The 17012-nt window shown below is 44.5% G+C and overlaps 1 protein-coding gene across 1 annotated transcript in view; it reads left to right on the top strand.

Annotated features, from left to right (window-relative positions):
* Window positions 1-17012, top strand: part of igdcc3 (immunoglobulin superfamily, DCC subclass, member 3) — a 121044-nt gene that overhangs the window by 67894 nt on the left and 36138 nt on the right. Inside the window, exons 3-5 of the mRNA XM_021607201.2 lie at window positions 10901-11045; window positions 11450-11580; window positions 11824-11961. Of these exons, the coding sequence (XP_021462876.1) occupies window positions 10901-11045; window positions 11450-11580; window positions 11824-11961 (414 nt within the window). The remainder of the gene's footprint in view (window positions 1-10900; window positions 11046-11449; window positions 11581-11823; window positions 11962-17012) is intronic.

Raw genomic sequence — 17012 nt, 5'->3', positions numbered from 1 at the left:
TGCCATAGATCAGCAGTGAATCTATGGGAGGAGATCTGGTGTGTTTTGGTGGCCCTGCCATAGATCAGTAGTGAGTCTATGGGAGGAGATCTGGAGTGTTTTGGTGGCCCTGCCATAGATCAGCAGTGAGTCTATGGGAGGAGATCTGGAGTGTTTTGGTGGCCCTGCCATAGATCAGCAGTGAGTCTATGGGAGGAGATCTGGTGTGTTTTGGTGGCCCTGCCATATATCAGCAGTGAGTCTATGGGAGGAGATCTGGTGTGTTTTGGTGGCCCTGCCATAGATCAGTAGTGAGTCTATGGGAGATCTTGTGTGTTTTGGTGGCCCTACCATAGATCAGCAGTGAGTCTATGGGAGGAGATCTGGTGTGTTTTGGTGGCCCTGCCATAGATCAGCAGTGAATCTATGGGAGGAGATCTGGCGTGTTTTGGTGGCTCTACCATAGATCAGTAGTGAGTCTATGGGAGGAGATCTGGTGTGTTTTGGTGGCCCTACCATAGATCAGTAGTGAGTCTATGGGAGATCTTGTGTGTTTTGGTGGCCCTACCATAGATCAGAAATGAGTTTATGGGAGGAGATCTGGAGTGTTTTGGTGGCCCTGCCATATATCAGCAGTGAGTCTATGGGAGGAGATCTGGTGTGTTTTGGTGGCCCTGCCATAGATCAGTAGTGAGTCTATGGGAGGAGATCTGGTGTGTTTTGGTGGCCCTGCCATAGATCAGCAGTGAATCTATGGGAGGAGATCTGGCGTGTTTTGGTGGCTCTACCATAGATCAGTAGTGAGTCTATGGGAGGAGATCTGGTGTGTTTTGGTGGCCCTACCATAGATCAGTAGTGAGTCTATGGGAGATCTTGTGTGTTTTGGTGGCCCTACCATAGATCAGAAATGAGTTTATGGGAGGAGATCTGGAGTGTTTTGGTGGCCCTGCCATAGATCAGTAGTGAGTCTATGGGAGATCTTGTGTGTTTTGGTGGCCCTACCATAGATCAGAAATGAGTTTATGGGAGGAGATCTGGTGTGTTTTGGTGGCCCTACCATAGATCAGTAGTGAGTCTATGGGAGGAGATCTGGTGTGTTTTGGTGGCCCTGCCATAGATCAGCAGTGAGTCTATGGGAGGAGATCTGGTGTGTTTTGGTGGCCCTGCCATAGATCAGCAGTGAGTCTATGGGAGGAGATCTGGAGTGTTTTGGTGGCCCTGCCATAGATCAGCAGTGAGTCTATGGGAGGAGATCTGGTGTGTTTTGGTGGCCCTGCCATAGATCAGCAGTGACTCTATGGGAGGAGATATGGCGTTTTTTGGTGGCTCTACCATAGATCAGTAGTGAGTCTATGGGAGGAGATCTGGTGTGTTTTGGTGGCCCTACCATAGATCAGCAGTGAGTCTATGGGAGGAGATCTGGTGTGTTTTGGTGGCCCTGCCATATATCAGCAGTGAGTCTATGGGAGGAGATCTGGAGTGTTTTGGTGGCCCTGCCATAGATCAGCAGTGAGTCTATGGGAGGAGATCTGGAGTGTTTTGGTGGCCCTGCCATAGATCAGCAGTGAGTCTATGGGAGGAGATCTGGTGTGTTTTGGTGGCCCTGCCATATATCAGCAGTGAGTCTATGGGAGGAGATCTGGTGTGTTTTGGTGGCCCTGCCATAGATCAGCAGTGAGTCTATGGGAGGAGATCTGGTGTGTTTTGGTGGCCCTGCCATAGATCAGTAGTGAGTGTATCTGACGCTGCTGCTACCTGCACCATGTCCCTGTATGACAGGTTTAATGACACCCATCCATCTAACTTTATTTAGCATAGTGTGCACTGCGCCCGCTCCAGCAAATCCATCAATATAACTGTATTTAGGACAGACGGCGCCTCTCAATAAGGTGCATCACCGTCAATCGGCTAGAGGAAGCACGGTTCAGACTAGCCACATACAGCAAGGAACCAAATCCAATTGTAAAACACATTACAGATGTTATAGGGAAAGGGGTTTTACTTGAGCTGAAAAATTGGGTTGTACTTGATCTGAATGACAGAGAGGTGACAGTGACTCACATTGGCCCTGTACCGTAGACTGATAGGATGAGTAAAATACAGAGTGAATCTCCTTCTAGCCAGGAAGTCAAGAAAGTAGTTACCATGGTGACTATCAGTATCAGAGGGTCCAGTCTTAGATAAGTACAGCACCATGGAATGAGATGCAGACAGCACCTCTGGGCTGAGATAGTAGGTGTGTGTGTGTGTGTGTGTGTGTGTGTGTGTGTGTGTGTGTGTGTGTGTGTGTGTGTGTGTGTGTGTGTGTGTGTGTGTGTGTGTGTGTGTGTGTGTGTGTGCGTGTACGATACGTGTCATTGGGTCTTCACCCTCAGCCTCTTATCTACTGCGAAGTATGTGGGAGGAGCCTGGCTGCCCCCAGCCCTGAGACAGTGAGGGTGAGGGATGCGTGTGCTTACGCAAAAGCTGCCGTGTCCCACCGTTTATGGACTAATGCGTTAAAAGAAGAAAATGGGATGCAGTGCCAGGAGAAGACAAAGTACAGTATAGAGCATCAATACAAGGCCCCCCCCCCCGGTGAGATTAACACACGCCACAGACCAGCAGAGTAATCACAAGGGTGCGGCGTTCAGGGTGGAGGGTAGGAGGGTCTAGGGCCGATAAAACAGCACATCTGCATTCAAATGCTATCTCTAGAGTTCCTGCGCCTAAAATGCTATTTCAGGTTGTCTATTTAAAGCATGTTGAAGCAGTGACTCTCCACGCTGGATTTGCATCATATACCATCTGCATGATTTATGGCCACCATTACCATTATACTGGTTTACTGGGAGGAGAGGAGAGGAGCAAGAGGTTTTAGTGCTAGAACAATGGGTGCCCTCCCTGCCTGATGATCCCATGAGCCTGAGGGAGCCCAGAGGGTTTGAGGTGGTGGGGGTGGAATGGGATGGGAGGTGGGAGTGGAGGTGGGGGTGGTAGGTGGGGGAGTGTTGGGGGGACAATAACATTATAACATGGGAGTTCAATGGAGCCTCACAACTTGGAAGGCTGGAGGTTTGAGAGTGCTGGGGAGCGACGTGTGTCTCTCTTCTGGCACCGTTAACTCTGTCATATCAATGAATCAGGACGGCTCATCCCATCCAATCCAGGGGAAACACGCAGTACCAGTCAAAAGTTTAGACAATCCCACTCATTCAAGGGTTTTTCTTTAATTTGACAATGTTCTACATTGTAAAATAATAGGGAAGACATCAAAACTATGAAGTAACACATATAGAATCATCAAGACACAGGGTGGCTACTTTGAAGAATCTCAAATATAAAATATATTTTGATTTGTTTAATACTTTTTTGGTTACTACATGATTCCATATGTGTTATTTCATAGTTTGGATGTCTTCACTATTATTCTACAATGTAGAATAATAGTAAAAATAAAGAAAAACCCTTGAATGAGTAGGTGTGCCTGTTACGTTCGTCGTTACATGAAGACCAAGGTGCAGTGTGGTAGGCGTACATTTTCTTTAATATTAAATGTTCCACCAAACACAATAAACAACTCAACGAACGTAAAGGTAGGAGTGCAACACATGCAACACAAAAAGACAAGGTCCCACAACAGAAGGTGGGAAAAATGGCTGCCTAAGTTTGATCCCCAATCAGAGACAACGATAGAAAGCTGCCTCTGATTGGGAACCATACTCGGCCAACAAAGAAATATAAACATAGATTTCCCACCCTAGTCACACCCTGACCTACCAAATAGAGCATTTAAAGGATCTCTAAGGTCAGGGCGTGACAGGGCGGTACTGTACATCACAGAGACACTGTATAACCTGTGAAGTGTCTTATCATATCATATAGGTGGAATTTTATATTTTACTGCCCATGTAGTTGTCACATAAATGTGTTTTGACTGTTAAGAGCTCTCTCCGTCTGGGCTATTTTCATTATTGACTGTCTGTTGGTCTGTATCTGTGTCAATTAGTCCATGTGAAATTGTTGGATCACATTTGACATTGAGCAGGTTTTGTGGTATTTGGTGGAACGTCATAAAAAGCCCTTTGGGCTCTTCCAGGAATCTGAGGGTCGAGGGGAGTCCCTACCTGGCTGAGATAAAATGAGAGGTTGGACCCACTCTGCAACTGTGTCATAAATAGAGGGTCTGTGGGACCTCGCTGATTTGTTCTCGATGTCACTTTCTCAGTGTTCACACTCCTGTGGTGATTGTCATTGTGAAACCGGCTGCATCCAAGCATCACGTTCATCTCCCCCTGCACTCCTTAATGGATGGATCTCTGTCCTCTCTCAGCCTTCTATCCCCGTAATTAGATCTGCTTAATTTACACTGTGGCTCCGTGCTGGGAACGGACGATCTGTTAAAATGTCTTAGGGTTTCTGAACACTTGCCAGAGTAACACTCTATGAGGAATCATAAAAAGGGTTATAAAAACAAGTCTACTGCTGACTGGAGCGCCGCTACTGCCTGCCTTCTGCCACGCTGACTTACCACTGATCAACCTGTGTGTGTGTGTGTTTGTGTTTTATATAGCCACGTTTATACTAATCCTCCGAGCCGTGTTGTTCTGTTGTGTATAAATACTGCATGTGTCTCTCGTCTATGTGTTTCTGTGTGGCCGGGCTGTGTGTCAGTGTGGATTTGTAGCAGGCTGTGTTCCTGTGATGGCAGCGGGCAGTGTGGAGCAGAGCGGAGGTGTGAGCCTCTTTCTCTCTCTCTCTCTCTCTCTCTCTCTCTTTCTCTTTCTCTATCTCGCTCTCTCTCTCTTTCTCTCTCTCTCTCTCTCTCTCTCTCTCTCTCTCTCTTTCTCTTTCTCTCTCTCTATGTGCAGCGCGCCATGTTATATGCATGAGGGTTGAGGGCAGGAACCCTTTGGGGGGGGGGGGGGGGGGGGGGGGGGTGATCGTGTCTACGGGGACACACAACAGCCAGATCAGGAGACATGATGACTACTTGGCACAGATGCAACAGAATGAACGCTCTTTTAAGGAGGTGATCGTCCCTCTTTTTCTCGTTGTTTTCTTTGCCCACTCTCTTTTTGCCTCGGTGTCCTCTGTTTGCCTGTGACAGCGTTGGCCATGGACTGCGCACAAACAGCAGCGTGTAATCGGTGTATGCGTGCGTACTTGCTTGTGAATACATGTGTGAAAAGAAAGGGAGCTGCTTTAATCACATCAGTGATGTGCTCAGTCCTCTCTCTCTGTTTCTGTACATGGTGTTCTGTTCACTAAGCTCCCTTGGCTGACTGTTCCAATACACGTAATGTATCACCACCTCCACACGGCCTCCAGGCTCCCCTTAAATCAATTCTCTACACAGGAGCCTCTGCTGACACTCGTACCGTCTGATAGCGCTCTAGATTACAGTGGCCACTGCTTATATTTATATAATAGGCAAGTTATTGTTACTCATTCTGTATTTATTCCTTGTGTAATAATTGTTCTATTATTTTTCGATTTGTCTCTCTGCATTTTTGGGAAGGGCTCGTAGGTAAGCATTTCAATGTTAGTCTACACCTGTTGTTTTCGAAGCATTTGACAAATACAATTTGATTTGATTTTGATTTGATAATTATGATATAGGGTATACTAGTTACAGTAAATGAGGGGCTCTGCTCAGAGCTGTGCTGCTGGATATGGTAATTTTAAGGTAAAGCCACAGGGGGTTGACAGTGTTTTAATCCCAGAGCCTGTCACTGGGACGTGATTCTCATAGACTGTAAAAAAAAGAAAGGACGAAGCCATTGATGACGTCACCCCATTGTTTCCTATGAGAATGCTCAGTGGCGCATTTGAAGATCAGAAAGTGTCGTTTCAGCCTGTCACCATTTTGCTACATGGAAGAGTTTTTGGAAACATCACATGCGCTGTTTGAGCTCCTCTAGAAAGTGACTTTGCAGGCTAGCTCAGTGCTGGCCCCCCGTCATGGAGTAGTTTAAATTAGCAATTAAATGAGCAACTCAATTATCCTTTTAACTTCATCTGTGTGTGGTTTTAAAGTAAGTGGTTCAAGGATATACATCTGATGAAATAAAAGCAATCATTGGTACCATGATTGTGTTCAATGTTTTTTTTTTATATACCCACGAATATTGACCACGAAGATCGCCAATTGGAGGAGGTTAGGAAAATCTCTTTATGGCCACACAAGGTTGCTAATCCCAGATGAGGATATTTTAGTTGGGTCCTTGAGAGAGGCAATAATCCTAAAATGCCTCAGTTAAAAAATTTGCTGTTTAAATGTATAATGTGTATGGGAATACAAAACAGAAACTGACCGCCTGTACAGTACATTTATCAGGCTGAATAAGAGTGTCAGAGGCAAAGTAATAATATAATTTTAGTACTGGTGGTAATTAAGAAATATTAGGCTACTAAAATAGGTGTAGGGCTTTACAGGAGGTTTATTTCTTCCTGTCCTTTATTGTATGTAACCTCTGAAGAGCAAGCAGCCACGGTTGGAGGAATTCTAAATGAGCTTGGTAAAATTTTAATCAGAACGGTGGTCTCTATACATCCATCTCCTAGGCCTCATTTCAGTTCGGACTTTTTTCTCTTTTTACTAACTCCCTCCCTCCGCCTTTGTTTTTTTGGGAATTGGGGCTAACAAAAACAACACGCTACAAAAACGACTGTGTGAAGGCTGATCCGCTCCGGACATAGCGAGCTTTCTGTGGGATCCGTAGAGCCGCGCGGGGTTCTAGCTTAACTTAAATACATTTACCAGTTGAAAAAGAACAGAGGAACAGAGCAAGGAGGGGGTCTAGGCCTCTTGTTATGCTAAGAGTGTTCAGATAAGTCCTGCTTGGTCCAAGTTAATTATGGTTGACATTTAAATAAGTGCACTTGTCTTGAAGATGGTGGGAGAGCTGAGAAAAAGACAGGCCTCTTTCTAATTGAGTTTGTGTTGCATGCCCCACCCCCCACATCACAGCACCAAGCCCACATCACTGCTTTGTTCCACAGGGAGCTGATATGTGAAATGCAGCTGCTGAATGAGGAAGCACACATTATGGATGTATCTGCACAGGTGTTTTTGTGGATTCTGCCATGTTCTCTTCCATAGATAACGTTGTTTGAAGCATAAACCTACAGTATGTTCTGTTATTTACAGACCTAAATCCATCCTGACCTGCCTTTCTAAAGTCTTCGAAAGCCAAGTGAACAAACAGATCACTGACCATTTAGAATCCCACCGTACCTTCTCCGCTATGCAATCTGGTTTCCGAGCTGGTCACGTGTCCACTTCAGCCACACCCAAGGTCCTAAACGATATCATAACCACCATCGATAAAAAACAGCACTGTGCAGCCGTCTTTTCATCGACCTAGCCAAGGCTTTCGACACTGTCAATCACCGTATTCTTATCGGCAGACTCAACAGCCTTGGTTTCTCTAATGACTGCCTTGCCTGGTTCACTAACTACTTCTCAGATAGAGTTCAGTGTGTTAAATTGGAGGGCCTGTTGTCCGGACCTCTGGCAGTCTCTGTGGAGGTGCCACAGGGTTCAATTCTCGGGCCAACTCTTTTCTCTGTATATATCAACGATGTCGCTCTTGCTGCGGGTGATTCTTTGATCCACCTCTATGCAGACGACACCATTCTTTATACATCTGGCCTTTCTTTGGACACTATGTTAACAAACCTCCAAACAAGCTTTAATGCCATACAACACTCCTTCCGTGCCCTCCAACTGCTTTTAAATGCTAGTGAAACTAAATGCATGCTCTTCAACCGATCGCTGCCCGCACCTGCCCGCCCGCCTAGCATCACTACTCTGGACGGTTCTGACTTAGAATATGTGGACAACTATAAATACCTAGGTGTTTGGCTAGACTGTAAACTCTCCTTCCAGACTCATATTAAGCATCAGCAGCGTAGCCTAGTGGTTATAGCATTGAACTAGTAACCGAAAGGTTGCAAGCTCAAATCCCCGAGCCGACAAGGTACAAATCTGTCATTCTGCCCTGAATAAGGCAGTTAACCCACCTGTTCCTAGGCTGTCATTGATAATAAGAACTTGTTCTCAACTGGCCTACCTGGTGAAATAAAAAAAACATATATTTTACATGTATAAAGCGAGATCGCCCCAAATGTCAATTTACACCTATGGAGATCAACCAATTCACTGTGGCTATGTGTGTTGTCATTCTGGGGAGGTTTGCTTCACACTGATACACTGATACAGTATGTGTTAACAATTGGAGTAAGCCAGACTGGACTGTCAGTTCCATTAAGTAAGGTTGTATTGGGGTCTTTGAAGCGCATGAGGATACAGGAGACCTTCAAAGGTTTTGATATTGAATCTCACCATGTAGCATTTTTGAAAGCACTATACAGTAGGCTACATCACTGTATAATCATTCAATCAGATGGAATTGGAAGGGATCCTATATGATGCAATCTAGGCTATACATTATATGCATCACTTCTCATACTATTCTCCTATATCCATGTGAGTAATGTCTACCCTACATTAGGGATGAGCGCGGTTAATCAAATATCCGGATATCTGAATACTGAGTATTCAAACACTTATGACATTATTCATTTATTTTTTTTATTTTTTTGGGGTCGCCTATTTAAAAAGAGTTGTTTAAATTAAATTAAATTGTCCATGTTATATTGTTACACACAAGGATATACCATGACATTTGAAATGCTTAATTTAATAAAACAACAAACTGTAGAATGTAGTGTTTATGTACGGTGCATTCAGCTACTGCTGTTTCAGACCTCACGTGGCTTTGACAGTGCATTGTTTACAGTTGCCCACTGGAAATGTAGTCTACAGTTCTGAGGACGCACAAAGTGATTTTTTTATTTTAAACTAATTTTCTCTCTCATGGACAATGGGTTATGGGTTGCGTTTTACATGAAAGCATTCTAGGCATTCTACTAGCCTAGCGCATGTAGCCCAGACAACGGTGTGCTATTTCCCCCGCATTCAAATAGTGATTAACCTACAGGCGGTCCACAAGACTGACACTAATCAATGCAAAACACTCACCAGAAAACGTTTTTGTTAACATAATCAGTTGAACAGAATGATGGCGAACATCAGACTTCTCCTTCACTTCTGCTGTTAGCCTAGGCTACTGTTAGCTTAGTCGGCTGTTAGCCTAGTCTGCTGTTAGCCTAGGCAGCTGTTAGCTTAGTCTGCTGTTAGCCTAGGCTGCTGTTAGCTTAGTCTGCTGTTAGCCTAGTCTGCTGTTAGCCTAATCTGCTGTTAGCCTAGGCTACTGTTAGCTTAGTCTGCTGTTAGCCTAGGCTACTGTTTGCTTAGTCTGCTGTTAGCCTAGGCAGCTGTTAGCTTAGTCTGCTGTTAGCCTAGGCATCTGTTAGCTTAGTCTGCTGTTAGCCTAGGCAGCTGTTAGCTTAGTCTGCTGTTAGCCTAGGCTACTGTTAGCTTAGTCTGCTGTTAGCTTAGGTTACTGTTAGCTTAGTCTGTTATTAGCCTAGGCTGCTGTTAGAATAGCACCCTGAGAACAACTGCGTGCTCTCTGTTGTTGTAACATTTTGTGAAATTATAGCATTATTTCAAATGCCCCTTCCTCCCCTACATCACTGTCTTCTTCCACCTGGCCCCTTCCTTCCCTAAATCTCTGTCCTCTCCCACCTGGCCCTTTCCTTCCCTAAATCTCTGTCCTCTTCCACCTGGCCCTTTCCTTCCCTACATCACTGTCCTCTCTCACCTGCCCCCTTCCTCTATTTGACCATACTGTTTAATCACTGGGCACAGTAAGGGAGCTAATTGGACTTAATTGATCTAGTTCAGGGAGCGAAGTGCCTGCCTAGTCCTGGCTGACTATCTGGCTGATTGTCCGTTGTTTGGCCACATCACTACAGTACATCTGCAGCCCTGGCCTGACCACTCACACTGTCATTACTCTCCCCCAGAACCCTACTGTTTGTATATAAATGTCCCTCCCCACCTGATGGAGCACTCACTACAGTGGTTCAGTGTTTACTCTTTACTCTTTGTTGTCAGCGGTCTCTCTCTCTCTCTCTGAGCCCAGCTGTGTTTGTTAGCATAGCATAGGGGCGGCAGGTAGCCTAGTGGTTAGAGCATTGGACTAGTAACTGAAAGGTTGCAAATTCAAATCCCTGACAAGGTGAAAATCTGTCAGCCTAGGCTGACAAGGTAAAAATCTGTTGTTCTACTCCTGAACAAGGCAGTTAACCCACTGATCCTAGGCTGTCATTGAAAATAGGAATTTGTTCTCAACTGATTTGCCTAGTTAAATAAAGGTAAAAATATTTTTTTTTAAATAGGGTATGATCCGAAGCTAACTAGGAGCCTCTGATTTACTCAGTGTCACGGCTAACTAGGAACCTTTCATTTACTGTGTCACTGATGAGGGCCAGATTATCCAAACACAGGCTTTCCCCTAGAACTAGGGGTAATGATCACTAGGGTTTCCTGTACAGTGATTGCTGACAGCAGAACACAGGTAATTACCTAACCACATGGCAGCTCCCTGCCCTAGTCAGACTGCTGTCTCTTCTGCTCATTTGGTTCATTTTATCGCAATGTGTCTGCTCAAGGTTAAGAGCTGCCCAGTGTTGCTTTAGATAAAGCCACTGGATTATGACTCATTCCACTGAAAGATGGAGCCGTTATTTCCTTTTTTTAAATCTTTTTTGGGGACAATAAGTTAATTGCCTTCCAGTGCGGGAATGGGTATAAAAAGATGAATAAACTGTAGGTAATACCTCCCTGGTAATTGGCTATGATTAACTGGCTTGGTGTGCCACTGAGTTTAGGACAGTAGTACACTGTTACTATACATGGCAGCAATATTTACATGTAGGCCTTTATGAAAGATGCTCTGGAAAAAAAAGAAAATGTTCCGTAGGTTTTCAAACATTGAATTGACCGCTGCATCTCCCCTCTCTCCAGCGATGGCAGAGTTCCATGTCCAGCCGCGGTCAGTGCGTGCGGAGGAGGCGGGCGTTGGGCGGTTCCAGTGCCAGATTCACGGCCTGCCTGAGCCTGCCATCAGCTGGGAGAAAGATGGCCGCTCCGTGGACACTAAGGATGAGAGGTACAGTAAAGTAGGGTTCCTCTGTGTTAATCACCTCAGCTGTCCCTACCAACTACTGTAGGTCCACTGTACCTGCACACAAAAATCTGTCTGTCTAGAAGCAAATTCACTGTAGCAGCTTCACAACTTTCACTTAACTGTTGCCCTGCCAAACCTCTCCACCTGGTATCCAGTGTGCTGTAGCCTCCCTTGTGTCTGTCTAGCTGTTTGAAATGAAGTTTACGTTGCGCGTGTAAACACACTTAATTAAGCAAACAATGATCTACTCCCTTGATTCTCTTTTTTTCTCTCCCTCTATCTCTCTCTTCCCCCTCTCTTTTTTTCTCTCTTTCCCTTTCTCTCTCTGCCCTCCCTCCCCCACCCTCTCTCTCTCCCACCCTCCTCCCATTCCTTCTCTCTGTCAGGTATACCCTGCTCCCCACTGGTGTTCTGCAGATCACCGGTCTGCGTCAGGAGGATAGTGGTGTGTTCTGCTGTGTGGCCCACAACAGTGCAGGAGTAAAGCACAGTGCCGGGGCTCGCCTCACCGTCTCAGGTCTCAATACGCCTACGTACATACATATGTACACACACACATACACACCTTCCCTGGATACCCACCCACCGCACAAATATGTGGCCATGCATCATCTCACACAGCCTCACGCCAAGATACTCACACTGGAGATGATGGGCAACGGTGAAATCCAATTAAATGTTGCAATCCATAAAGCTCTCGCACACTTACGCTTGCGTCACTCCCCCCCCCCCCCCCCCCCCTCCCCCCTATTCCCCCCAGTCTCCCAGTCTTCTGTTTACAAAGAGCCCATGATCCTCGTGGGTCCTGAAAACCTCACTCTCACCGTTCACCAGACGGCCATCTTGGAATGTGTTGCTACAGGATATCCCCGCCCCATCGTGTCATGGAGCAGGCTTGGTAAGACCAAAACCCCGCTTTCTCTTTTACATCCAATCAAAGCTGCAGCCTACAGGGTGCTGCACGGGCATTAAACCCCCCTGCCTCTCAGGCATTGAGGGCTATAGGACCCTTCTATCTTCCATAAGGTTCCGTGTTAGATTGCTTGTCTAGTTTGCAATCATCCGAAACCCGACTTGAAATACATCACTATTGCAGCTGATAGAAAAACATGTCACCATAGTAGTATAGCTGAATTATATATACATTTACCTAAAGCACGCAGGCAAAATACAGAGATTGAAGAGGACATTCTGTTAAATGGGACATTCTGATACAATAAGATAGGGCGGCTTTGTGTGTGAAATTGGTCATGGCATGCTGCGTTCACAGCGTGCACAGAGCTCATTGTTTCCCAGATGGTTGAAAGCCTATTTACCAGACATTATCTTGCTGACCTTGATATAAATGAAGGGAGGAAAAATGGAGTGTTCAGTGACTGCTTCTAATGTGGTACAGCACAGTGATTAAGTAGGCTACTGCTGTCCAGTGTGTATTTGTGTGTGTTTTTGTACGCACGTGCAGTTGTGTGGATGTGCATGTGCATTGATGTTTGTGTGTTTGCGGAAGTGTGCATGTATGTATGTGTGTCTGGGTTAGCTCGTCTCTGCATTGTGTACATACGTGTAGTATGTTATTTTACGTAATGTCTAATAGAACATTCATCTTGTGTACAAATGAAGTAGGGGATTGCAGCCTATATGATTCTTTGGGGGCTAAACACAATCTTATTTTTTGATGAATGTATTCTTTACTCTCCTGGTAGAGAGGAACCGTGAAAGTGAGTAAGTGACACACGGTTGGATATCCACCGTAATTGCTTAGAGGTGTTCAGCCCAGGCAGGATTCAGTCCCCACCACTTCACACGTTCCTCTTGGCTATCACTCAAACTCTGCCGCTACCAATTTTGGAATCAGATATTTGTTTTTCTAAGCTATTATCCAATCTGATTTGCTGTTCAAAATGTAAATTGCAGCCCCTCCCCAACCAGAGAGGAGCTATAATCAGATTGTGGATATTGCCTTGCACAATGTTGCTGTAATTAAATGCTGACAGGGTGGGATTTCAGCAGCAGCATGCAACCACTATTTTAGAGGGGGCACAACGTATGTTAAACACCTGTTTGTTTGTTTTTTAAACTGAAACAATCTAGAGCCATAATCATTATGTCTAATTTTATGTAAAAAAATATCTAAAATCAAATCAAATTGTATTGGTCACATATTTACCAGATGTTATTGTGGGTGTAGTGAAATGCTTGTGTTCCTAGCTCCAACAGGGTAGTAATATCTAACAATTCACAACAATGCACACAAATCTAAAAGTAAAGAATGGAATTAAGAAATATATCAATATTAGGAGGAACAATGTCGGAGTGGCATTGACTAAAATACAGTGGAATAGAATACAGTATATACATATGAGATGAGTAAAGCAGTATGTAAACATTATTAAAGTGACCAGTGATTCTAGTCTATGTACATAGGGCAGCAGCCTCTAAGGTGCGGGATTGAGTAACCGGGTGGTAGCCCGCTAGTGATGGCTATTTAACCTTTCTGGCGCAGGCGTTCCGCTAGCGACCCACCTCGACAACATCCGGTGAAATTGCAGAGCGCCAAATTCAAAATACAGAAATAGTCATAATAAACATTCATAAAAAATACAAGTGTTATACATCGGCTTAAAGATTAATTTCTTGTTCATCCAGATTTCAAAAAGGCTTTATGGCAAAAGCATACCATGCGATTATCTGAGCACAGCGCCCCGCTTACAAAAGCATACAAACATTTTACAACCAAGTAAAGGAATTACAAAAGTCAGAAATAGCGATAAAATTAATCACTTACCTTTGAATATCTTCATATGGTTGCGGCCACAAGATTCCCAGCTACACAATCAATGTTTGTTTTGTTCGATAAGTCCCTCTTTATATCCCAAAAACTCAGTTTTGTTGGCGCATTTTGTTCAGTAATCCACAGGCTCAAAGGTGGTCAAAACATGCAGACGAATACATCCTAATAGTACCAGTAAAGTTCGTCGAAACATGTCAAACTATGTTTATAATTATTCCTCAGGTTGTCAATTGTCTAAATAATCGATAATATTTCAACCGGACAATAGCATTTTCAATAGAAAGGAAAATCAGGGAAGGGCGCGCAATCGGTCACGTGAGCAAACCAGCTCTGCGTTCTTCCTCAGTCCACTGAGAGAATGGTCTCATTCTTCTTCATTTTTCAGAAAACAAGCCTGAAACCATGTCTAAAGACTGTTAACATCTAGTGGAAGCCATCGGAACTGCAATCTGGGTCTTAACCATTTAGATACTCTATAGGCATTCAATTGAAAAGTACCCACATCAAAACAATCCCACTTCCTGGATGGATTTTTCTCAGGTTTTCACCTGCCATATCAGTTATGTTATACTCACAGACATTATTTTAACAGTTATGGAAACTTTAGAGTGTTTTCTATCCAAATCTACAAATTATATGCATATCCTAGCTTCTGGGCCTGAGTAACAGGCAGTTTACTTTTGGCACGCTTCTCATCCAGATGTCGAAATACTGCCCCCAAGCCATAAGAAGTTACAGTCTGATGACCTTGAGATAGAATCTGTTTTTCAGTCTCTCTGTCCCAGCTTTGATGCACCTTTACTGACCTCGCCTTCTGGATGATAGCAGGGTGAACAGGCCGTGGCTTGGGTGGTTGATGTCCTTGATGATCTTTTTTGGATCTTTTTTTGTGACATCGGGTGCTGTAGGTGTCCTGGAGGGCAGGCAGTGTGCCCCCGGGGATACGTTGGGCAGACCGCACCACCCTCTGGAGAGCCCTGTGGTTGCGGGCGGTGCAGTTGCCGCACCAGGCGGTGATACAGTCCGACAGGATGCTCTCAATTGTGCATCTGTAAAAGTTTGTGAAGGTCTTAGAGGCCAAGACAAATTTATTAAATCTCCTGAGGTTGAAGAGGCGCTGTTGCAACTTCTTCACTGTCTGTGTGGGTGGACCATTTCAGATCGTCACTGATGTGTACGCCGACTAACTTGAAGATTTTTACCTTCTCCACTGTTGATGTGGATAGGGGCGTGCTCCCTCTGCTGTTTCCTGAAGTCCACGATCAGCTTTGTTTTGTTGATGTTGAGGGAGAGGTTATTTTCCTGGCACCACTCTGCCAGGGCCCTCACCTCCTCCCTGTAGGCTGTCTCGTCATTGTTGGTAATCAGGCATACTACTGTTGTGTCATCTGCAAACTTGATGATTGAGTTGGAGCCGTGTGTGGCCACGCAGTCATGGGTGTACAGGGAGTACAGGAGGGGGCTGAGCATGCACCCTTGTGGGGCCCCTGTGTTGAGGAGTAGCAAAGTGGAGGTGTTGTATCCTACCTTCACCACCTGGGGCGGCCCATCAGGAAGTCCTGGACCGAGTTGCACAGGGCAGCTTTAACAACGGGGACAGTATATCCGGAGAGAGCCATGGTTCCATGAAACAGAGCATGTTACAGTCGCTGATGTCGCTCTGGAAGGAGAGCCTCGCCCTGAGCTTGTCTACTTTATTGTCCAGAGACTGAACATTAGCGAGTAATATACTCGGAAGCGGTGGATGGTGTGCATGCCTCCTGAGTCAGACTAGAAGTCCACTCCGAATACCGCTCTCTGCCGGCAGCGTATTGGAACAGCCTCTGGGATAAGTTAAATTCACCTGGGAGGTGCGAACGAAGGAATCCAATTCTGGAAAGTTGTATTCCTGGTTGTAATGCTGGTGAGGTACCGCCACTCTGATATCCAAAAGTTATTTCCGTCTGTATGTAATAACACAAAATGTGTGGGCTAATAATGTAAGAAATAACACACAAAAAAACTAGATACTGCAAAGTTGCTTAGGAGCTGGAAGCAGAGCTGCCATGTCTGTCGGCACCATCTCTATGTATATTTTTCTGCATATGTTATCTAAGCATTCCTCTTTAGCTTTTCAGTTGTCATTTTAATTAATTATGTACATTGATTCTTTAAAGGTGCAATATGCCAAAAAAATTCGCTCCGCCATTTCCTGTTTGCTAAAATTAGAATAGTTCACTCAATTTCAGTTTGTGACAAAACTAGCAATGCATAGTGTAGAGAATCATTGTACAATCTAAACCGCTGTGAAATATATCTTTGTATTTTCAGCAGTTTGAAGTTGGTCTACAATATGGCGAAAGCAATACGCCGTTCCGCATAAACTGACATTTTTTTGAACGGGCTATAGAAATAGCGCACATAGAACAGATCAACCGCTTCTTAGACTTGCTTTCGATGAGAATGACAGATCTATTACTCACATTTCTATGTGAATTCGGTCAAGTTGCCCAAAAAGTGATATATTGCAGCATTAAGAACTTTTATGCCATATGAGTTTACTACAACTGCCACACCGGAATATAGTACAATAACCCAAGAATTAAAACTGTTTTAGTATTTTCTAAAGTCTAGCAACCTTGCCTGCAGGCTTGCCAGCAGAGATAGTTAGACAAGCTACTCTATCTTGATTAATAACTGGAAATGGCTCGGTAGCTAATTATGAGGTTGGGAGACTGGGAACCTATCTAGCTGGCTAGCTAAAGCCAACTTCATAAAATTGCTTGGTCGCTAGTATTACAGAGAAACAACAAAATGTTTTGTTTTATTTATTAATCAAGAAGGAATCAATAAGCTACATAGCTTGATCAAATTAATTTACAAACATTCCTCCTGCGAGTCCTGCCCATCACCGGCTCAATTAAGTTGAGTAATTTATTTAACATCTGAAAAATGTAAAAACAGGACAAATCTGAGGGGGCACGTCTCCTTGTGGGCATGACACCTCTGGATTTCCGTGTATTAGATTACAGGGAGTGAAGGCGTGGGAATAAGCTGCATAATTAATTTAATAGATTCACATCTGTCATTCCTTAATGCCAGAGTTTGTTTGGAGCTTTTCATTCATCAGCACTGGTGCTCTCTGGGCTACACTTTGTCACTAACTAAATTACAGACTG

The sequence above is a fragment of the Oncorhynchus mykiss genome, chromosome 6 (assembly GCF_013265735.2).
Source record: "Oncorhynchus mykiss isolate Arlee chromosome 6, USDA_OmykA_1.1, whole genome shotgun sequence".
NCBI lineage: Eukaryota > Metazoa > Chordata > Actinopteri > Salmoniformes > Salmonidae > Oncorhynchus > Oncorhynchus mykiss.
Note: the sequence above shows the minus strand (reverse complement) of the source record. Positions and strands in the feature narration are given on the sequence as shown.